The sequence below is a fragment of the Gracilinanus agilis genome, chromosome 4, assembly GCF_016433145.1.
Source record: "Gracilinanus agilis isolate LMUSP501 chromosome 4, AgileGrace, whole genome shotgun sequence".
NCBI classification, from domain to species: Eukaryota; Metazoa; Chordata; class Mammalia; order Didelphimorphia; family Didelphidae; genus Gracilinanus; species Gracilinanus agilis.
In genome coordinates, this window is record NC_058133.1 from 423,212,584 (window position 1) to 423,236,336 (window position 23,753).

The following is a 23,753-nucleotide window of genomic DNA, read 5'->3' on the forward strand; positions in this document are numbered from 1 at the left end:
CTTTTTTCTCTCTTACTTTCCTTTATTTGTTTGTTTCTCTCTTTCTTTCCTTCTCTCTCTTTCTTTTTCTCTTTCACTTTATTTATCTATTTGCTTCTTTCACTCCTACCTCCCTCCTTTCTTTCTTTCTCTTTCCTTGCTTCCTTCACTCCTTCTTCTCTTTCTTCTCATTTCCTCCCCATCCCCTTCATCCTCCACTTCATTTCTAGCCATAGCTGATTTGCACTGTTCTGATGAAGTGTCCAAAAATCCCCTAAGTCAATTCATGAACTACAAAATTACAGTTAGTATCACAATAATATCACAACTTGCTGACTCAAAGATGCTAATTTAAAAGTTCAGGAAGAACTTTTTGAATCATCTACATTATTTTTATCCTAAAGTGATGGCAGGTGAATAAGGAAACTCTAAATTCTGAAGCTTCTGTAGAAATGCTGCCAACAAGAATATTATAAAAATAAACAATTTACCATGACAGGTTCTGATCACTCTCAGAGTATGAATACATAGATGCTATCTTTCTCTACAAGCTAGAATTAATATTAGCTTGTGAGGCATTAAGGAAGGCCTGTAAGCACTTTGACACAGAACTTATAGTTACCTATTACATTTATATAAGCCCTTGAGACATCTCTCCCTTTGTCCCTTTAACCATTTGTTAATTGGCTCACACATAATGGTTGAAATGGTTCTGAAATCCTCAGGGTCAGTCCATGAACCAGAGAAATTTGAAATTAGTGTCATGATGATACACCTCACCTGATGACGCAAAGCCACTGATTTACAAATTTAGCATGAACTTCTTTGATGCATCTCTATTATTCTTACTATGAAATTATATTAGGGCAACAATGAGCCCAAGAGCATTACATTTTTTAAAAACCCTCACATTCTAACTTAGAATAGATATCAGTTCCAAGGTAAAAAAAAGGGTAGAGAATAAGCAATTGGGTTTTGGTGGCTTGCCCAGGGTCATACAATGGGGAGGTGTCTAAGGTCTAATTTGAACCCAGGACTCTCCATCTCCAGGCAGGGTGCTCTATCCACTAAGCTGCCCTTGGGACATTACATTTAACTGAAGAAAGTCCAATCAATAAGAAAGTCCAACCATCTCTAGCCTGGAATAACAGAAAGTGGGTCACAATATCAAAATTATTGACTTTGCCTAAACTGCCAAAGTGTGAACTGTGGTCACTAACAATGAGGAGAATAGTGACTAGGTAGTACTGGTAAAAAAAAAAAAAAGACTAATTATGGGGCAGGTAGGTAGCTCAGTGGATAGAGACCCAGACCTAGAGATGGGAGGTCCTGGGTTCAAATATGGTCTTTGACACTTCCTAGTTGTGTGACCCTGGGCAAGTTACTCAACCCTAGTTGCCTAATCTTGACTACTCTTCTGCCTTGGAAGTGATTCTAAAACAGAAAGTAAGGGTTTAAAGGGGAAAACAAGTCTATCTAACCCTACAGCAGGGTCTTTGTGATCTTTCCAGGACATGGTTGTAGTAAAACAGTTCTTATTTATTCACATACCTGGTTGATGACCATGGATTACATAAGGTCTTGCCCAATCCAGGGGAAGGTGCAGAACATCTGCGTTGAGCCAGGGCTCTGAGCTGTTGAGGTAAGTTACAGCAAAGTCAGTCATTGTTCACTCAGATACTGTGAAGCTTCCATGAAATAAAAAATGCCATTGAAAGAGAAACAACAAACTGGGAGGGGGGCGGTTTGAAGCAAATTTCTCTGATAAAAATCTTATTTCTCAAATATATAGAGAACTGAGTGAAATTTATAAGAACGTGAGCTATTCCCCAATTGACAAAAGATCAGAAGATATGAACAAGCAGTTTTCAGATGAAGAAATCAAAGCTATCAATAATCATATGAAAAAAGAATCTAACTCATAGAGGAATTCAAATTAAAACAACTCTGAGGTACCACTTCACACCTATCAGATTGGGTAAATAAGACAATAAAGGAAAATGATAAATGTCGTTAGGGATGTGTCAAAATTGGAAACTATCTATGGTGGAGTTGTGAACTGATCCAATCATTCTGGAAGGTAATTTAGAATAATGCCTAAAGGGCTATAAAACTGTGCATGCATTATGATCCATAATACCACCCCTAAGTCTGGATCTCAAAGAGATAAAAAAATTGGGGGGGAAAGGATCTACTAGTACAAAAATATTTATATCTACTCTTTTTGTGGTGGTAAAGAATTAGAAATTAAGAGGATGCCCATCAGTTGGAGAATGGCTAAATAAATTGTAGTATATGATGATGATAGAATATAATTGTGCTATAAGAAATGATAAGCAGGACACTTTCAGAAAAATCTGGGAAGAGCTACACGAACTAATGCAGAGTGAAGCAGAACCAGGAGAACATTGTACACAGTAACAGCAATATTATAAGATGATCAACTGTAAAAGTCTTAGCTACTTTCAGTAATGATCCAGGACAGTCCTGAAGGACTTATGACAGAGAATACTAGCATTGGTAGAATATCTCCTTGGGATCATCTAATCAAACCTCTTCATACAGATGGGGAAATGGAGGAGAGGAAGAAGTGTCCAAGGTCCTAAGCAAGTTAATGATGGAGCCAGGTCTGGACTCTAGGCCTGGAGAAGCTTGGTCCAGCATGTTTTCCCTACCAATATACTACCTCTCCTGTTAAGATCTGCTCTAGCTACTGGAAGAAGCTCTTATTAACTGAATGCAAGGTATATGGGAATATTTATCTCAGGCCCTGTTATTGTTTAGTCACTCAGTCATGTCTGACTCTTTGTGGTCCCATGGGTGCCAGTATTGTCCATGAGGTTTTCTTGGCAAAGATACTGGAGTGGCTTGCTATTTCTTTGCATATCTACTCACTTCTCATCAGTTTTGTTGCATCATGTTTGTTCAGTAATATCTGATTCTTAGTGACCCTATTTTGAGTTTTCTGGGAAAAGATATAAGAATGGGTTGCCATTTCCTTCTCTAGCTCATTTTACAGGTGGGGAGACTGAGGCAAGCAGGGGTAAGTGACTTGCTCTGGGTCACATAGCTAGCTAAGTGTCCAAATCCAGATTTGAACTCAGGTCTTCCTGACTCTAGGCCAGGTACTCTATCCCACTGTGCCACCTAGATAAAATAGATCCATGGATAGATATATAGATATACATAGATGATAGTGATACATGAATAAATGTTAGATACATGGAAATCAATGGCTGGTAAATATAGGTATAATAATACTATATAAATATGATTTATTATCACTAATAGCACTTTTCAACTGTCCAAAGAGAGAGCTGGCCCTATCTCTCTTTGCTGAAACCAGAGCAATAAAGTCAGAAGAGGAACAAAGGATGGAAGGCAGTTATAGAAAGGTAGAGTTTGACTTTCTAAGTGAGATTGGATTGTTGAGTGGTAGGATGGCGAAAGGAACAGAGGGCTTCAAGGAAAGGCTGACACCATTTATTGGGGGCTGTTGTAGAGTGTCCTCTGCTCTGGCTCTGAGTTCCTATGATTCTCTAATTTCATAGTAAAGAGATCACTTTTTTTCAGTTTCCAACAATAAAGAAGCTACTTGAAAGGCAGTTGATAAGGATTTTAGGTTCAGCTCCTCTGGTCACTTATTATAAATATGCTGATAGTTAATACACTCATGGGAGTTCCCAAATCCTAGATATCAAGTTCTTAACCAGAAACAATTAGGTTAAATGTCCTATAGAACAGTTCTTGTTAAGAGAGCTCAATGATGGGTCTTTTAAACAATAGTTTCTGATCAAAAAGGCTCAAAGGGCTGAACTTGGTAAAAAATGAAATTATTTTTTACAAAATCTGCAAAACAAGGAAAGTATATGAACTTAGTTACTTTTTCTTAAGCCTTGATTTCTAGATCATGTGGTCTAGTAAGTGAAGCATTAAATCTGAGGGCTATTTTTAGGTTTGTTTGTTTGTTTTTTCAATTAGAGAGGACCTTAGGCATGTTAATTGACATAGTTTGAAAAATCTGTGTCTTTTAGACCAAATCTTCCTTCTTATAGGCTAGTTCTACTTTAGGCATGCTTCCTCCTTCTCCCTGGTTCTCTGGTCCTGATCCTTTTCTGGAATACTCCATGTTTGGCTAGAAACATTCATGATGTAACCTCAATAATTGAAACAGCAGAAATGGGAAGTCAGTAAGATGCACCTGATTTAAGGTCTATCCTTCTTTATGAAATGCCAGGCTCTCTTCAAAATCCCTGAGAGGCTTTGCTAGGTAGGATAACCCAAATGTACCCACCTTGAAATGGAACAAATGATGGAAGCAAGCCATGCTAGAGGGAGCCCCTTTGGGGGACTTTTCTATCTTTTCCTTCCTCCTTCCATAGATGAAAGATCATCTTAAACCAATTCTTGTATTCCCCTTACCCCACAAATCTGGGATTCATCTTGCCCTCCAGGATTTGGTTACATCCTTGACTTTGAAGTAATTGTGATCCGTATTTATCCTTGCCCATCCTTCTTTCTCTTTTGATGATCTCTCAATTTCCTTTTCTGTAAAAAGGGGGCGTTGGATTAGACAGAGGTGTCAAACTTGCTACATACAATTTACAAACTGTGGAGTTAGTAGAACCCAGGTTCAAATCTGATCTCAGATACTTCCTAGTTAAGTGTTCTTGGGTAAGTCACTTAACCCTGGTTCCCTCACCCTTGCTGTTCTTCAGTCTTAGAATTGATACTGACAGAAAGTAAGGATTTTTTAAAAATGTAATTGGGAAATGTTTAGCAAAATAGATAAAAATTCAACATGATATAATGGGAGTGTGTGGTTTTCTCAGTCAATATGTGGCTCACAGGAATCTCTTTCTAAGTAGGTTTGGTGGATTAGATAATCCAAGTCCCTTCCAGTTCTAAACACTAAGACGTTGGCCTACTCTCATTTTGTGGTTAAAAAAGAATCATGACCAAGTACCTGCTCTAGGGCAGGTTTTAGTGATATTTCAGAGCCTGCTTAAGAATCCCTGCCTATTCCTAGAATGGAGTGGATTATAAGAAGCAAATGATCATGGGTCAGCGTGGGTAAATGAACAGTTTCCTAGTAATCACTGAGCCAGGCATTCATAATGGATTCATTGTAAATTGGAAGCATGGCACCATAGGATTTTATAGCCAGAAAGCATCCTATCTAATCTAGCATTTTCTAAAATATTCTGGGATTTGAAATATATTGATAGAAATCTGTAAATGATGGTTTGAGGTAATTTTTAAAGGGAAATTTTGAAGCAAAATTGAGAATTCATCTATTTTGAACTCCCATGACATAACTAGAGTATTATATTTAGTATCAGAGGATCTGGACTGGAATCTCAGGTCAGCTATAGTCTACATACCTTGGGAAAGTCATTTGGCCTCAGTTTCTTCATCTATAAAATGACGGGATAAGACTTCTCAGAAGTGTTAGACACATGGCCACAGTGCAGCCCACCAGATTAAAATGAAATCGTGGGGGGCAGCTGGGTGGCTCAGTGGATTGAGAGCTAGACCTAGAGATGGGAGGTCCTAGGTTCAAATCTGGCCTCAGACACTTCCTAACTCTGTGACCCTGGGCAAGTCACTTGACCTCCATTGCCTAGCCATTATTACTTTTCTGCCTTGGCTCCAAGATAGAAGGTAAGGGTTTTAAAAAAAGAGAAAAAAATGGAATTGTGAATTATTTAATAAAAATATAATTGAACATAGATAATATTAATATATGGTTTTATAAGTCAATATGCAGCCCATGGAGATCCTTATGTATGGGTTTCTATTTGAGTTTGACACTACTGTTCTAGATAATCTCTAACATCCTTTTCAATTTAAGTATATGATCCTCTGAGAGTGCTAGTTGATATTGAATTCTTGGAAGGCAGAGGGGGAAAAGGTAAAGATAGAATAAATTGGGAATAAATATTTCAGATGCATATTATGCATACATAATTTATATTTAGTACTTTAGTAGGAAAATAGCACCAAGATCACAATTTTTGTTGAAAATTCTTTTTCATACTGTGCTTATTTTGAATATATTTTGTGACATTATGCTGTGTATGGAAGAGATCTATATTTACTCAAAGAAGTCTGACCTGTCCATCCACACAGGAAAGTCAAAGTAAATAAACAATGTGTGTTACTTAGAAGTCAACATATAATTGGATGGATACCATATAAAGCTTGGCCAATAGTCTGTACATCTAAGATAGCACAGAGGAGGAATGAACAAGGGCCAGCATTAAATGGGAGGGGAACAGAAGATTAGGCTGTTTTGGATAATCTCTAAAACAGTTTTTAATGATCTCAGGTTTTCCAGAAAAGCCAATGCCCATCTTTTAAACACTAAGATTTTTTTCTGATATTACTGTGATAGCAGTGAAGAATAGAACATCACTGTCTTTGAAGAAATAAAGGCAAGTGTGACATGAAGGGGTATGGACAGGTGCAGTGTGATAAATCTGCCACATATGACCAGTAAGGAACCCTAAAGAAGAAGTAAAAAGCATCATGAAGAAATTAAATGAAAGGGGGGCAGCTGGGTAGCTCAGTGGATTGAGAGCCAGGCCTAGAGACGGGAGGTCCTAGGTTCAAATCCGGCCTCAGACACTTCCCAGCTGTGTGACCCTGGGCAAGTCACTTGACCCCCATTGCCTACCCTTACCACTCTTCCACCTATAAGTCAATACACAGAAGTTGAGGGTTTAAAATAAAAAAGAAAAAAAGAAAAAAAAAGAAATTAAATGAAAGGAAAAAAGATAAGTTGATCACACGGCACTAGGTACAGATGACAAGAAAACAAAGTGACTCATTGGTACCCTTGAGATGGTGGGGAAAATATAAGAAAGACTCCAGTATATTGAGTAGAGCTCCTGTGAAGAACTTTTAGAAGATCCTGGACAGAGTTCCATAAGATGGATAGGCATGGATAGGTTATGATTTCTACCAACAGAGGGAATTACTGAATTGATGAGATCACAGATGCATTTAAGGATTTTATCAGTATTCATGTCACATCCATCTACTCTAAGATAACCTCTTGGAGGTCTGAGATTGTTTCATTTTCATTTTCACTTTCATTTTTGCATTCCTAGGGCCTAGCACAATGCCTGTCACACAGTTGGTGTTTAATGAATGCTTGATAAATTGAATGGAATTGTGGAACATCATGGGACTGCAGAATATAGTTTGGGAAATATGGCTCCAGTTCAACTCCCTCATTTTAAGAAAACAGGAATTTGAAGCCCAGAAAAATTCATTGATTTGCCCCAATTCACAGGCCTTGGTAGAGACTGAGTCAAGATTAGCACCCAAGATTCCTAAAAATTCCAACAATACTCTTTCCACTAAACTTAAATACTTCTTGAGTTCCTACTCTCTGTCTAGGCACAGGATGATTTCATATTGGAAAGGTTATCTACAAGATCAGAAATATCAAAATCCAAATGAAATACAGAAGATCACATTGAAAAATTAAATAAACCATTTTCATCCTTAAACATTTATTGAACATCTGTCATATGCTGGGTAATAAAACTGAAAGTAAAAGAACTATTAAACTAATAAATAAGACTAGGAGCTGGTATTTTGAAAAAAATGAATAAAATAGATAAAGTATTGGTTAATCTAATTTTAAAAAGAAAGAAGAATCAAATTAACAGTATCAAATGAAAAGAGTGATCTCATCTCTAATCAGGAGGGAAATTAAGGCAATTATTAAGAGCTATTTTGCCCAATTATATGACAATAAATATGTCAATCTAGGTGAAATGGACAAATATTTACAAAATATAAATTGTCTAGATTAACAAAAGAAGAAATAGAATACTTAAATAATCCCATATCAGAAAAAGAAATTGAACAAATCATCAAGGAACTCCCTAAGAAAAAATCCATAGGGCCAGATGGATTCATAAGTGAATTCTATCAAATATTTAAAGAACAATTAATCCCAATACTTTACAAACTATTTGACAAAAATAAGCAAAGAAAGAGTCTTACCAAATTCTTTTTATGCCATAAATATGGTATTGACACCCAATCGTTGGGATTCCCAACTGATTCCCAAGCCAGGAGGACCAAAAACAGACAAAGAAAACTATACACCAATCTCCTTATTGAATATAGATGCAAAAATCTTAAATAAAATACTAGTTAAAAGATTAGAGGGGGCAGCTGGGTGGCTCAGTGCATTGAGAGCCAGGCCTAGAGATGGGAGGTCCTAGGTTCAAATCTGACCTCAGACACTTCCCAGCTGTGTGACCCTGGGCAAGTCACTTGACCCCCATTGCCTACCATTACCACTCTTCTGCCTTGGAACCAATACACAGTATTGACTTCAAGATGGAAGGTAAGAGTTTTAGTAATAATAAAAAAATTACAGCAAATTATCACAAGGATTATTCACTATGATCAGGTGGGATTTGTACCAGGAAGGCAGGGCTGGTTCAATATTAGGAAAACCATCAGCATAATTGACCATATCAACAACCAAAATAATAGAAATCACATGATTATCTCAATAGATGCAGAAAAAGTCTTTGATAAAATACAATACCCATTCCTACTGAAAACACTAGAAAGTACAGGAATAAAAAGGTTTCCTCAAAATAATAAGCAGTATTTATTTATCATGTGCAGGGTACTGAGGGTGGAAAGAGGTAGGAGCCAGATCCCTACCCTCTAGCAGTGAAGGGTAAACTTTTTAAAGAGGGGCCAAAGGAAAGGAAATGTTCATCTGTCAGTCTCTTTCTAAGGCAACTCTTTCGAAGTTTCATTGTATTGTATCCTACTCATTGTATTCGTCAGATTAGGAATAATGTCAGGGTGGGATAGAACATTTCAGGGGGCTGCATCTGGCCAGCCTGCTGGAGTTTGTCCATCACTGGTCTATGCTGTTGTGATTTGGTTGTAGACAAAGAACCTGTTCAGAGGTGATATTAAGTAATAGAGTATAGCTGAACACTTCCAGCTGAGGTCGAAAAGGCTTCCTGGAGAAAGACATTGAAGTCTACAATTCCACAAGCATTAAGAGTGTCACTTCAGTACAAAGTGAAGGAATAGCAAACAATCATAGGATTTCAGTGCTCACACAGTAAAGTTCTCCTCTATCACATTCAATCTATTTCAATCAGTAGGTTTCCTAAAAGATCAATATAATGAAGCCTGATTCCAAGCTCAATGCACCCAGCTAGGAAAATAAACTTTATTGTTTTGGGTAGAGCATCTCCGAGTTCAGCATTGTTGCTATGAAGTAGGGAGTACTGTGATATTGTAGGAAAAACATTGTATTTGAACACTGTACTTGGGTTGTGGTCCTACTTCTGTCTTTCATTAGTTGTAAGACAAGTCTCTACTCCAGGATTTCCTGATGTGCAAAAGGAGCAGCAGTGAGGGGCAGTGAGGTGGTACAGTGTGGATAGAGCCCTGGCCTGGAGTCTGGAAGACCTGAGTTCAAATATAACCTCGGATACTCACTAACCATAGACACTGACCCTGGGCAAGTCACTTAATCCTGTTTTGCCTCAGTTTTCTCATCAGTAAAATGAGTTGGAGAAGGAAATGGCAAACTACTCCATTATATTTACCCAAGAAAACCCTTAAAGGGGTCACAAAGAGTCAGAACAACTGAATAACAAAATGAGGAGACTGAATTAGATGACCTGTGATCCTGGGTCTAGATCCCTTCTAGGGTCATCCTTTCATCTCATAATTCTATAAAACTAATCAACTCAATGTTTGCTGTTCTATGAAGGGAGGCAACATTAAAGCTGAAGAAACATGACTTCATTAGGGTCATTAGTAGTCTTTGAAAGTCAGGACTGCTAGAGATCAGATAGGATTTGATTCCATCTGCATCTAAATAGGGCTGGGGATATTATAAGCTGCAACCCAATCTGTGTAGTCACATGCTACAGTTATGTCTACCAGTTGTCTCCTTGAGAGGTGACTTCTGGAAGGAATGGCTTTCCGTGTTTACAGCTCTGAGTCATCAGCCAGATATGCCATTCTAACCTTTCTCCCTTCCCTTCTTCTTCCCATCTGCCTACTCTTCTCTTTGTCCCTCTGCTTCTCCTCTAGTTTCTGATGAGCTTTCTGATTTCATATGGTTAGAGCAGTTGGTTCATGTTCCCCAAATTTTGTCTTTACAAAGGAGTGGCCAGGAGCATCTACATTAGCACCCAATCTTTCCATGCTTTGGGGACTTGGTGAGAATTGCTCAGGCAGGCAGTCTCATGTTCTTCCCCAGTCACTCACGTTTTGGACATCATGGAAATGAGGTGTGGCTAGGATCCCATAGCACATGGAGCTCCATATGGCACAAATACAAAATCAACTGTCAATCATTCCTATGGGTGAACAGGAGGTTAATAGAATACAAGGGAAAGATCTCAATTAAGACACAGGATTAAGAATAATTTGAGGATTAACTACCATCTGAGTGACCTTGGGCATCTCTAAAACTCTTTTTGGCCATTTACAAAAGATCAATAATCTGGGCAGACCCCAAGATAAAATGTTTCTCTCCCGACTCAAAGCACAAGTCCCTTCCCTTGCTCATTCTGGGTCTCCCCATCCCTGCTCTCAGAAAAAGGCTCTGGTAACAGTTTGAAGTTAAGTCCCTTCCAGAGACAGCACAATTTTAAACCCGTTCTCTAATTGTGGAATGAAGAGCATTGGGGTTTTTTCCCCTCCTCTTTCTAGAACTTGAGAGAGGGGCATCTAAGTGCCTCAATGGATAGAGCGTCAGGTCTGGAGTTGGGAAGACTTGGGTTCAAAGCTGGCATCAAACACTTCCTAGCTGTGTGATCCTGGGCAAGTCACTTAACCCCCACTGCCTAACCTTACCACCCTTCTGCCTTGGAATAAATACATAGTATTGATTCTAAGATGAAAGGTAAGGTTTAAAAAAAAAAGAGTAGATGCAAACTATTATTTCAGAGACAATATTTTAACTGTTTCTTCAAGCTCATTCTATAAACCTTTTGTGAATACTGATGAACTAATTAGTTGGAATCTCTTTTTACTCCTGTATGTGCTCTCTAGTGGTAGCTACTTATACCTGAAGAAATGGGCAAAGGAGAGAGTAAACAAGTAAAATTTTGATGACGGACAAACAACAAAACTGAATGGTAATTGTATCTCTTTTTGCCTTCCATCTTTTCATTATACAATGTCTAGGATGAATGGCTTATCTTCTACTTCAAACAATCAGAGATTTCTTTTCAATGATTATGTTAGAGATATAGTCATTCACTTTCCCATATCCCAACAATCCCTCTTATCGACATTCCTATTCTCTTCAGTCATGCAAATCACAACCCATCCATGCCTGTCCATTCTTTGAGGCTCTTGTTCATGTACTCCCCTAAATTTGCAACTGGGAATCTATCCAGTGTACTGAAGGGCCTTAAAAAAATCATCTACAGGCTTTCCTTTCTAATACAGGTTCAGTGATCCTAGAAGCTGAGTATAAATATATCTTTCTCCCCCTTGCTACTACTAGATTCACTTTCTACCACCATTACTGAACAACCTCTTCTCTTTGAGGTTCATTCTGTCCTAATTTATTACTCAATCTAGATTATGGTGGCAGATATCTACAACTTCCCAACACCCCTTGGACCTTCTTCCTTGTTTCTCAGTGAGTTTGGTGCCTGGCTCTCTTCCTTAATTACTGTTTTCATACTAGGGGACTTCATTATTTTATGAATGCCAATGTTCCCCTATATATGCCAACTTTACAGGTCCTCAATCTAATTCAGATTTCATGACCTATTCTGCCACTCCACCATACCTATACACAGAGATGGTCACACTTTTGATCTCGCCATCTTCTATATATGTTCCGCTTATCAAGAATTCTGAAATTACTTTATCCAAACACAGTCTCCTATCCTTTTCTCCTTTTCCTATGCTCAGTTTTACCATGATTACAACTGCTTTACCATACTCTTTTTCTCTCCCAATCTCTATCCTATAGTGGTTTTTTTAAAGCACAAATGTAGTCATGTTTTCCTTGAGTCCCCAATCAATAGACTCCAGGGGTTCCCTATTATCTCTAAGATCAAATAAAAAACTTCTTCTCTAGCATTTAAAGCCATTTACAACCTGCCCTCTTCCTACCTTTCCAGTCTTATATTTTACAATTCTCCATATAGGGGGCAGCTGGGTAGCTCAGTGGATTGAGAGTCAGGCCTAGAGATGGAAGGTGCTAGGTTCAAATCTGGCCTCAGACACTTCCCAGCTGTGTGACCCTGGGCAAGTCACTTGAGCCCCCATTGCCTACCTTTACCACTCTTATGCCTTGGAGCCAATACACAGTATTGACTCCAAGATGGAAGGTAAGGGTTTAAAAAAAACAAACAATTATCCATATACCGTGATCCAGCAACATCAGTCTATTTTCCTCATAGGTTCCCCACTCTCTTGTGTCCTGACTCTTTTAGCATTACTTGGAATAAGAGAAAAGAAATAACATAATCCAGTGGGAAAGAACTCTAAGTTTGGAGCCAGAGGGCTTGGGTTCAAATTCTGCCTCAGCCACTTACTAATTATGTGATCCTAGGCAAATCAGTTCATCTCTTTAGGTCTTATTTCCTTCCTCTGTATAATGATGAATTTGGACATGATGACTTTTGGAGTCCTTCGACTCTAATCCTTGAGCCTATGAGCCTTGGTGTTGCAGAGCCCAACCCACTTATTTCCCACCTTCCTACCCCTTCCCTTGACCTTTCTAAGCCCTTGCTGCTAACACCTACTTCTTGTTGGTTAGTGCATTGTAGGAGAGTGAAGTCAAATTGCTCTTGGGTCTAGAAGTGGAAATTTCCAAATGTACCTCCCACTGCTTGAATCTCCTTCTGCAATGCAACCATATAATCTTTGTGTTTAAAATATGCCAGACTACAACAGTAGTTTACTAGCATATTACGATAGAGAGCAATTTGATTATATAAGTAGGAAGAAAGATGAAAACTGTTTTAGGGGCTGTTAATGTATACTTGGGGCAGCCCTAATTATGAAACCAATTTCGAGAGCGAGGAAAAGGTAGTGCCCTCTTTTGCATGGGGGATGGCTTTGACCTTATTACAGAACTAAAGTTCCTGAATTTGTTTCTATCTGTTTTTTTTTTGTTGTTGTTGTTATTAAAAACCAAAATCTGCCACTCCCCCAGCTTTCCCAATGATTGATTTTCCTGCTCCATTTTGAAACCAAATCAACTGAAGCCTAGGGTTTGGGTGTCCCCTACTGGTAGAAAGCTACCAGTAAAGACTCAGCCAAATTTCCAAACCATTCATTGTCCAAAGGACTTGGTTAGGTAGAATTCAGGTCTGAATTTGGCTTACAGTAGATCCTTATTAACATCAACACACAGTAGCAAAACTGAAGCTGGTTTTTGAAGACCAACATCAATATCAATTAATTGGGGCCAGTGCTTTGGGGGTGAAAAGAGACTAGTTGGCATGAGTGAACTAGCTAACCTCTGAGAGATCAATATCTATATCCTATGACCAGCTTTAGGGAAAGGCAGAATTCCTGTCTCTGGGCCTCAGTTTCCTAATCCGCAAAATAGGTCAATCTATTTAAAATATAATGTGCCTAAATCTTCTGCCCATGCTTTCAATGGCCCTAAAGGATATGGTACAAAATCTGATGTGTAAGACCATGTGTGTGTAAGAGTTAAAGAAAATTAAAAAAAATTTTTTAACAAGAAATATGTGTGTGTCACTGCCTAAATGGTGTTTTGGAGTAATGCTATACAACCCTCACCTTTCCCCTTAGCCTGCCACTGCATATCGAATTCCTACAGTTAGAATAACCTCTTAAGGCTAAGATGTGATTCCTGAAGAATCCTATTGAAGTAGATATGTTTGCTGGGTAGAGTAGAGATGAAAAAAGAAGTTCACAGACCTCAGGATACATAACTAATCAAATGAACTAGTTTGCAGCCTTAGAAATTAAGAGAAAGAGGGGGCAGCTGGGTAGCTCAGTGGAGTGAGAGTCAGGCCTAGAGACAGGAGATCTTAGGTTCAAATCCAGCCTCAGCCACTTCCCAGCTGTGTGACCCTGGGCAGGTCACTTGACCCCCATTGCCCACCCTTACCAATCTTCCACCTATGAGACAATACACCGAAAGTACAAGGGTTTAAAAAAAAAAAAAGAAATTAAGAGAAGGAAAAAGTCTTGAATGAGAAGCTCCAGATAGCAGAAGTTCTTAACCTGAGGTCTGTGAATACGGCTATTTTTAAAAATTTAATAACAGTTTAAAATATAATTGTTTTCCTTCATATTATGATATTTTTAATTTTCTTTTATTAACTTTTATTATTTTGGGGTGGTCAGGGACATTTCTCCTAGTTAGAAGATTTTTGAGCTGGCTGAAGTGTGTCCCACGGGGTGTGAAAATTTGCAGAAGGCCTCAGACATTCAAAAGAAGCCAAAAATGGAGGCAAGGCTTCCCAAGTAATTTGACGGTAAGGAAGGATTAATCTGATTCTGACTCTGTAGATATTTAAATCTCCTGCCTCAATTAGCCCATTGTGAACTTTCTAAATGTAGCTTACTCTATAACCTGACTTAGTTTACCTATAGTCTGTTTAACTAGGTTTATTTCATTAGGGAATGTTGGAGATTATGCCTCTTTTAACTAAATTGGTTCAACTTTTATGACATTAAAGGAAGCATGAGATTAAGAATCCATCTTTTTAAACTTTTTCAGCCTAAAAGAATATACAAGATTACAATATGTAAAAGAATTATCTCTCTGTCACTCTGACATAATTTTGTCTATAAGTAGCCTTGTTAGAACCCTAATCATTGTTCAGGAATTATTTTTCTACCCTTACTTACCTGTGCTTAAGCATAAGAAAACCTAGGTTTTTAACCTCTATATTTTCTTTGAAGTAAGAGATTTATTTTAGCATAATTACCTAATAAATGAACTCAACAAGGAGATATTTCTTCTGTAATATTTGTAGTCCTGTGTATTTTGTTTTCTGTGTTTAGAAATATTCTGATAAGGGGTCCATAGGTTTTCCTATTCTTCTAAAGGGGTCCATGACACAAAAATGGTTAAGAATCCCTAAGATATAGAGAGGAGAATGTCTCTTGCTGAGACAGTGAAGGGAAAGGGCATTCTGGGACAGAGGGTCATAAGTCAATGACTTCTGATTCATAATTCTGCCTTGTGTGTAAACTCATGTGCGGTGAGAATGTACAATTCTGGAATTTCAAATTTGTGACTAAGTTAGAGGAGATTTCTCTTCCTAAAAGATATCTTTTGCACTTTTTAAAGGTCTTATGGTTTAGAACACTCAAGTGCCAAAGTAAACAAGACTTGGCAAGTGGTTAAGCCATTGTAGATTCTCTAATAGATGCTAAAACTTCTAAAGCACTGTAAGTGATGCTGAGGGTAGTGGTATTAGGGGACATTAAAAACTTTAGACTTTATTTACTTTTATGAGAGAGAGCTGATTAGCCAGCTCTCTCTCATAAAAGTAAATAAAGTTTTAAGTATATATGTATGTATATATATATATAAATATTTGAAGAAGCAATTGGCTAAACAACAGAATTTAATGGGCACCAGAGAGGTGCCTATAGAATGTACTCTTCCTTCCCCTCCAGTCTGCCATCTGATGCTTGAAATTCTTAATTAGGGATTTATTCCTTTGAATGAAGACATTTGTGTAGGAGTCCTTCTAAAACTTACCTTGAAAGGGGAAGCACAATGACTTTCAGTCCTAAGGCAAGAATTAGAGGGGACTAGTTTGTAAAGCTGCTTTGCAACCTGACAGATAGATAAGAGGAAACGGGTCAGCCTTCTCCTGTACATTGGTGGAATAAGCAGTTACCTACTAGTACAAAATAAGGGGTTCCAGGATGGTCTTCCTGTTTATCTCTCTCAACCTATATTCACATTGCTTCAAGTTTTTGTTTTGCTGGGCTATAAGTACTTAATAAGAAGGAGGACCTGTATTTGGAAGAAGGAGGAGAAGCTGCAGGTGAGCAGGAACCGGGGGGAAAATATTGATAAAACATTTTTAAATGCACAGAAGGGGGAAAAAAAAGTAGACATGAACAAAAACAAGAGAGCAATTTTGTTACTACCTTGCAAAATGGAAAACTCCTTGAAAACATCATGTAACAATACAATTCTCTTCTATATATATTGAAATGTTTATATGTGTTGATGACTAAGTTCACAAATAAAAAAAAAAACATTTACAAAGTCTTACTTTCAACTTATCACAAGGCTTGAAATTCTGCCAACTTGAATATCCCCCCAGAGCTAGGAAGCCCTTATCCTGTCTTTCCAGTTACTCTTCCCTCACCTCCACTTATCAAAATCCTGCCTGTCTTTTATGGCTAGTTCAAATGGCATCTTCTCTAGGAAACTTTCCCTAATTCTTACAGTAGGTAATGAATACTCCTCCCAACCCCTCCCCCCCCCATCATACCTCCCCTAGCGATCAGTTGGCACCTACAATACTTCTATTATCCATGTATCAGGGATCATTTTGTATTCCAAATATTTATGCACATAGATTGTCTCTGAATCTGATTTATCATTACATACCTTTACTCAAACATAACAAAGTAGTAGACCCTTAGTAAATATTTGGTAAAATTTATTGTTGAATCTGATTTTCCAAAAGACAAATACCCTTCAGAGACTAATCATGCTAACATTTAAGTAGCACTTTCAGGTTCACAATGTGTTTCACATGAATTATCTCTTACAACAAACCTATAAGATAGTTTGCTATTATTATTCCCATTTTACAGAGGAAAAAAGATGATGCTGAGAGATTAAGTGGTTTATGCAGCAATTCAATTTTAATGCAAGATTTGAGTGTAGGTGTTCTTGATTCTAGCTCCCATGTGCTATTCATTTCACTACCACCTACCCCAAATGGGCTATGAGTATATTCATACTATAGTATAAATTAGTTTGATAAGTTTATATTTCTTCCAGAGATTGAAATCTGCCATATCTGAAAGAATAGATAGTATTCTGTGGATGGAAGTGGGAAGCAGAGGTCATTTTGAACATGGCAGATTGCTGGGATAATCAGGCATAGATCTATCTATAGAAAGGAGATTTGAGGGTTGGGTAAACATCAGGAGATGGAAGAAACTAGAAAGAAATATTTTGCCATTGTTAGGGCATTTTTCAATCATGTAAGACTCTTCTTAACTCCTTTTGGGGTTTTCTTAGCAAAGACACTAGAGTGGTTTGCTATTTCCTTCCCCATCTCGTTTTAAAGATGAGCAAACTAAAACAAACAGGATTCAGGGTGACACAGCTAATAAGTATCTCTGAGGTCAAATTTGAACTCAGGTCATCCTGACTCCAAGCCTAGCATTCCACCTATTGTACCACCTAACTACCCTGAAAGAAATACTATCTTTTTCTCAATTCTATTTTTAGTAGATCCTATGAATTTTTTTTAGCTACTAAAGAATTTTTAAAAGTTATAAAATCAGGAAATAGAAGTGAGATTTATTTTGTTTTTTTTTTTTTTTAACAACTAGAAAGAAAGACTGGATGGTTATTTTAAAAAACTCATTGACTGAATGGAACAAGCTCTATTTTAGTTTGATTGCTCAAAATATCTATTTTGTTTGTCTTTCCCCTCCTTCTCTACCTCCATAACTTTTAACAGGAGTTGAATGATTTTGACCAAATTTGGGACAACTGCTGAGAGGCATTGAGATGTACTCTAAATTCCATTCATGGTTCCGTTTATCATCTGGAAACAACATTTTCAAACTGGCGTGACTGAAGCACTTTAAGCCAATTGCAAAATAAATTTGGTGTGTGTGTGTGTCAGGACTATAAAGGGATGTAATTACACCTAGTAAGGGCTACAGTTCACAGAATGATGAAGCCTGTTTTGTGTTAAACTGGAGATGTAGCCTAGTTAAATGAAAAGGATTTGGAAAGACTATCTAAATCATTCAAATGGACAGGCAGTTTCTATGTAGAGGCTAAGCTTTTTGAGCTCTCCAAGCCCAGGTTTGCTGGACAGCATGATAGGACTGCTAGTTACTGCTTAAGAAGAGAGAATTAAGAGGCATATCCCATGACTTGAGAGTGCTTGCCAGCTGGCCTCCACTCCAAAAGGCATTCCTGAGTGCCATACCTCTGGAAAGTAAGCCAGTGAGAGTCATTCCAGACCAAAGCCCTGGCTCCCATTCTGTGATGATACATGAAATAAATGAAATAGAATCATAAATCAGAAAGGACTTGCTAAAGTGTTTTGTTTCCCATCATGTAGACATAGCCAAAGGGACATTTCTTCTTTTAGGTATAGGGTAGAAAGGTTTAAAGAATCCCAAGAGCCAAAAAAGGAGGCCAGCACCTTTGTAATGGAATCTCCATGTAAGATGAGGCTTTCTCTGTATGGAGGAATTGTTTAAGGAAATACAAAATGATTTAACAGTGGAGGTGATTTACAAAAAGGACTTACTTGAGTTGGATACACAGAAGTTAGGCTAGTATTATTGGTTTCTAATCACTATTGATCCTCTACTGCTTTATCATGTCTGCCTCTAAAAACCATTTGGTGTTTTCTTGGCAAAGATACTGGAGTGGTATGCCATTTCCTTCTCCAGTTTGTTTTACAGTTGAGGAAACTGAGGCAAACAGGGGTAAGTGACTTGTCCAGGGCCACACAACTATGACGTGTCCAAGGCCAGACTTGAACTCATGGAGATGAGTCTTCCTGATTCCAGGCCTGACACTCTATCCATTGTGCCACCTAGTTGCCCAATGTCTTATTTATCTAGATGTGTTATAGGCCATGGAACTTGAATCCTCAGAAGAGAGCACAAGCTTCAACTATAGACCCTATGACAGACACAGGCATGAATAAACTGTAGGCTACATGTGCCAACATGCCTTGGAAACTTTTTGGATGGGCATGACTCCCATAGTTTTATAGCTTTTAAAATATTTTTACATATTTATATTATTAAAAAAATAAATTTGTAGCTAATTTTAAAAATATTTTGTTTATTTTAAAATGATATATTTATTAAATATATAAACATAATAGTTATATTAATTACATTTTTATCATTTTATAGATACAAAGTCATTTGATATGTGGGAACGAGCTCTTAGGGGAATATAGATTTAGAGGCAAAAAAGACTTCAAAGGTTAAAAAAAGACAAAAAAAAAGTTAGAGGTCTAACCCTTTCGCTTTATAGATAAGGTAAACGAGTCCCTAAAAGGTTTAGTGATTGACTACAGGTCACATAGTTAGCAAATTTCCGAGGCAAGATTCAAACCAAACTCTTCTTACCCTAAGGCCAGGGCTCTATCCACTGTACCATACTGCCTCTCTACCCATAGGAGGGAAGTAAATTCACCTTCAAATGTATTGTCAAATATGGATTTTATGCACACCTAAAGTAAATGGCTGTCCCATTGCCCAAGGGCCATCATATATAGTCTATTGACCTGGGGGAGATGCTGATCATTACCAAAAGCCTGGCCGCCAGGTGATGGGAGATTTTTTTGCCAAAGCAACTTATGAAAACTTTCTATACAGTCATAGATCATCACATTCTGCACCTGTCGGGTAAGCTCCCATGTAGATGAAATGACAGATCTTTAAAAATACTGAAGTATAGGACTGCTGACTCACAAGATCCCTTCCAAAGGATTGAGTCACTGCCCCTAACAAATAAGTTCCTATGGAATGACCAGATTGCTTTCCTTCCTTCTTTCCTTCCTTCCTTCCTTCCTTTCTTTCTTTCTCTTTCTTTCTTTCTTCCTTCCTTCCTTCCTTCCTTCCTTCCTTCCTTCCTTCCTTCCTTTCTTTCTTTCTTTCTCTTTCTTTCTTTCTTTCTTTCTTTCTTTCTTTCTTTCTTTCTTTCTTTCTTTCTTCCTTTCTCCTACTTCCAGTGAATTGATTTTGTTCTAAACAGCCCAAGTTAAATTTAGAAATCCAGTTCATCTGCTAATCACTGCTCTATTCTTGCCTCAAAGAAATCTATTATCCTTGAGGGATATATATGTATGTATATATATATACATCCACACATAAACTTAGCACAGTACCATGGTAGCCACCATATAAATGTTTTATTTCCTTCCCTAGCCCTCCCCTCTTTTAGTGCTCTCTAGGGGTGTCAAACTTCCAAATGTGCTAAACATTAAATTAAAACACAACTGGGAGGCAGGTAGGTAGCACAGTGGATTGAGTAAGCACCAAGCCTAAAGTCATGAGAAACAAATGTGACCTCAGATACTTCTGAGCCATTGACTCTGGAAAAGTCCCTTGACCCTGATTGCATAGCCCTCGCTGCTCTTCTGTCTTTGATTTGATCATAAGACAGAAGATAAGTTTTAAACACACACACACACACACACACACACACACACACACACAGAGGAAATGTTTAACAATATAAAAATATAACACAAATAGATAATGCCAATTTGTGGCTTTCTCTGCAGTGGTGGGGATCCATTTCTATTTGAGTTTGATACCTCTGCTAGACAACTTTGAAACTTGAAGCTGCAAAAAATCCTGAGCATTATTGGTAGAAGTTTTCTTCTCTCTGAATTCTTTCGACCAATAAAATCATGATATAATAATATCTAAAACACACACAAACACGTAGAGTTCCTGAGACTACATTGATATTGCTTCTACCCATGCAGACCAGCACCTTTCTCTGCAAAAGTCTTAGAGAATAGCCTTGAACATTGAGAGGCTAAGTAATTGGCCCAGAGTCACAAAAGCAGGATCTGTCAAAGGCATTCCTTGAACCCAGGACATCTGGATTTGGGGGACTGGTTCTTTATTCAGTGAGCCATGATTGCCTCTACACACATACACACACGCAAGAAACAGGGTAGCAGAGTATATAGAGTGTTGGTCTTGAAGTCAAGAAGAGCTGAGGTCTAGCCCTGTCCTTGTCACATACTGTCTGTGACTTTACACAAGATACTTCACCTTTTAGTGTCCTGGGAAAATCTCTACAATTTTAGGTTACTAAGTAGTTGCTAAACCACATTGGTGAAGAAAGCTTCCACAATAGAAGACTGCTATGCTGATGAAATCATAGGTCTGGACCAAATAAATACAGCCATTCACATTCACATACACATATGCATAAATACAAATATACAGGTCACAACACAATACTTATATGTGCCATATATACACATACATGTGTACATGTACCTGTGTATCAGTTAGCTATGCCAGAGAGGAACTTACTGTACAAATAACAAACCCCAAATAAAAAGAACCACTATCAGAAGAAAATCGTCCCTAAATTAAAACTTAGAGCTCTGGCCAAGGGCAAAGAGTGAGAGAAGGAAGGAGATTGCAGAAAGAAAGGCAGGAGAGTTAAGCAACAGGCATGTGCTAAATAGAAATATAGTTTCTCTTTTAAAAAAAATCAATATCTCATTTGTAGTGTTCATTTTTTTAACATAAAGACTCTTTTAAAAAATAAACTAATACCGAGAAACAAGTTGTCAAACATATTTTCCTCTACCTCCACTCTATCTAAAGGACCCTCAGCGGAAGCCTACCTGGGTACCCCTACCATTCTTGACTGCATTCACAGGAACAAATGAGTTTAACAAAAATAGAGTCAAACTGATTATTGTGAAACAAAAATTATATTCAGTTACTAGCCACTTGTCAGACTTTTCTCATTCAATGATATATCCACGTTGTCTGGCAGGTTTGTACATGCCAACATTACCTCAAACTCCTTTCAAATGGCAGAAATGTCATAAAGAGTCCACAAAACTTTCCTTTTGGGGATACATGTGTGTTTGCTGGGTTTGCGAGGTCTTAAACGTGTGTACTTTAAGCTTCAAAGTAAGCCCTATGTCTTCCCAGTCATTCCTCTGCCTTTGCCTTCCTGCCCAGGAACATTTTAGAGAACAGCTGGCATTCTCTTGGAGGGGGATCTCTGTCTGTATCCAACACTAGCTCCAATTTCCCAGGGAAATGCTGCTAGGAGGTGTCGAAAGGCTCCTGAGCAACAGAAGGGTATTCTGATTCTAAGTTTAACCTTCCCTCTTTTTCTCTATGATTGATAATGTTGTTTGCTCAGCATGAATATTATAAGGCTTCCTTTAAGAGATCAGGTTCAGTTTCAAGTGATTTTAAAGTCACATCGGACCTCTTATTGACCATTCTTGCCTGAAAAAATTCAATCTTACTTTAAAAACTGAGTTCTCTTCTTCTAGGAATAAATCTTGAAAACTGAGGTCCCTGGATAAATATTGAATCGTGTTTACTCTTCCTTAAATCAAATAATAATAATAATAATAATAATAATTTACAACTCCTAGAATTGGGCATGAACCGACAAAAAGGTTGCTACACATTGTATATTGCATCGATGAGGACATGATAAAGAAAATATGTTAAGAGCAAAGGAAAGCAAATATTTTTTAGAAGACTAGAAAGCCTAAGTCATGGGTTCATTTACAGTGTGGAGCTCAAAATGATTTTTATTACATTTGCCTTTTTGAAAAGTACAACTTTAATTTGCTGTTTGATTCTAAACTATAAAGTATTTTGATTCCCCTTTTGGACAGTGATTTTAATAAAGTTGTCTCCCTGGAATAATATGATGCTCTTCTTCCCCAGAGCAAAAACCTCTTATACTCACCGGGTTCTTTGTGTAAAGGTTGCCATCGTAGCTTCCCCTTCGTGCTGCTCCCCGAGACAGTGGACCCAGCATGATGGTGTTGGTTCAGCTTTCAAAAGAACTGAGTTTATCATCTCATGACTAAACCAGAACTGAGTAGTCCGAAGAGTTGACTAGCTATTCCATTCAAGGCTAAGGAGTAGTAGATGCTATTCCAAGACGAGTGTATACACACACGTGCGCACACACACACACGTTCGTGCACGCATGCAGGCACTCCTGCCAGTTAGTCCCTCCTCATAACAAAAAAACCCAAACAGTAGATCTTGCTCACTGGCACTCTCTGAGATCCTATACTTTGACCTGCCAAGTTCTTAAGAGTCTCAAGCTGCAAGAATCTGTTTTCAGCATATGATGGTGTGCACAGTATTGACCTTGTGCAAATTGGCTTGGCAGAGTACCTCTAGATTCTGTAATGAGGATCAGCTTGCTGACAGGCACCCTTGCCACAGGAGCCTATGTTAGGAAGGTGGTTTGGAAGCGATATGCTCTTCCCCTTGATGTTAAACAGAAAGTGGTTACATGAGTTACTGCTTTTTATAGAGTGCACAGGTGGCTCCGGTCTTTTTTCCCATATGGGCATACTGTGCTGTCTCTGGCTTGTATTCAGAAGGGAAGAGAAACTTTGATCAGCCCTTGCCTATTACTCACAGGATCTCAGAATTACAAGTAACCTGGGTGGCCCCAAAAGTCCAGCCGATAACTATACAAAAAAATCCCCTACATAACACATCCAACAGGTGACCATCAAGCCTTTCCATTAAGGTTTCCAACAAAGAAGAACCCACCACCTCTTGAAGATGTCTATTTTACTTTTAGATAACTCTAATTGTTGGGAAGATTTTTTTCCTGGTGTCAAGCGTAAATTTGCTTCTTAGCAACTTCCATTCAAGTTCCTAGTTCTTTCTTCTGGGAATTAAAAAAGCCAAATCTAATCTATCTTCTATGGAAGAGTCCTTCAAATATTTGAAGATTGCTAGCATGCCTACGTACCCCCTAAGAATTTGAAGAGTGATCCAATCACATTCTTCATATAACTGATTGAATCCTTTCA

General features: G+C 38.0%; 1 protein-coding gene across 1 annotated transcript in view; it reads right to left on the reverse strand.

Moving 5' to 3' along the window:
- The window catches only part of LOC123246963 (T cell activation RhoGTPase activating protein), a 127,173-nt gene extending 104,441 nt beyond the window's left edge, over positions 1–22,732 (reverse strand). The window contains exons 1-2 of the mRNA XM_044675745.1: positions 22,661–22,732; positions 1,531–1,613 (exon numbers count right to left, since the gene is read on the reverse strand). Coding sequence (XP_044531680.1) covers positions 1,531–1,613; positions 22,661–22,732 — 155 coding nt within the window. The remainder of the gene's footprint in view (positions 1–1,530; positions 1,614–22,660) is intronic.
- Between the last annotated feature and the right edge of the window lie 1,021 nt (positions 22,733–23,753).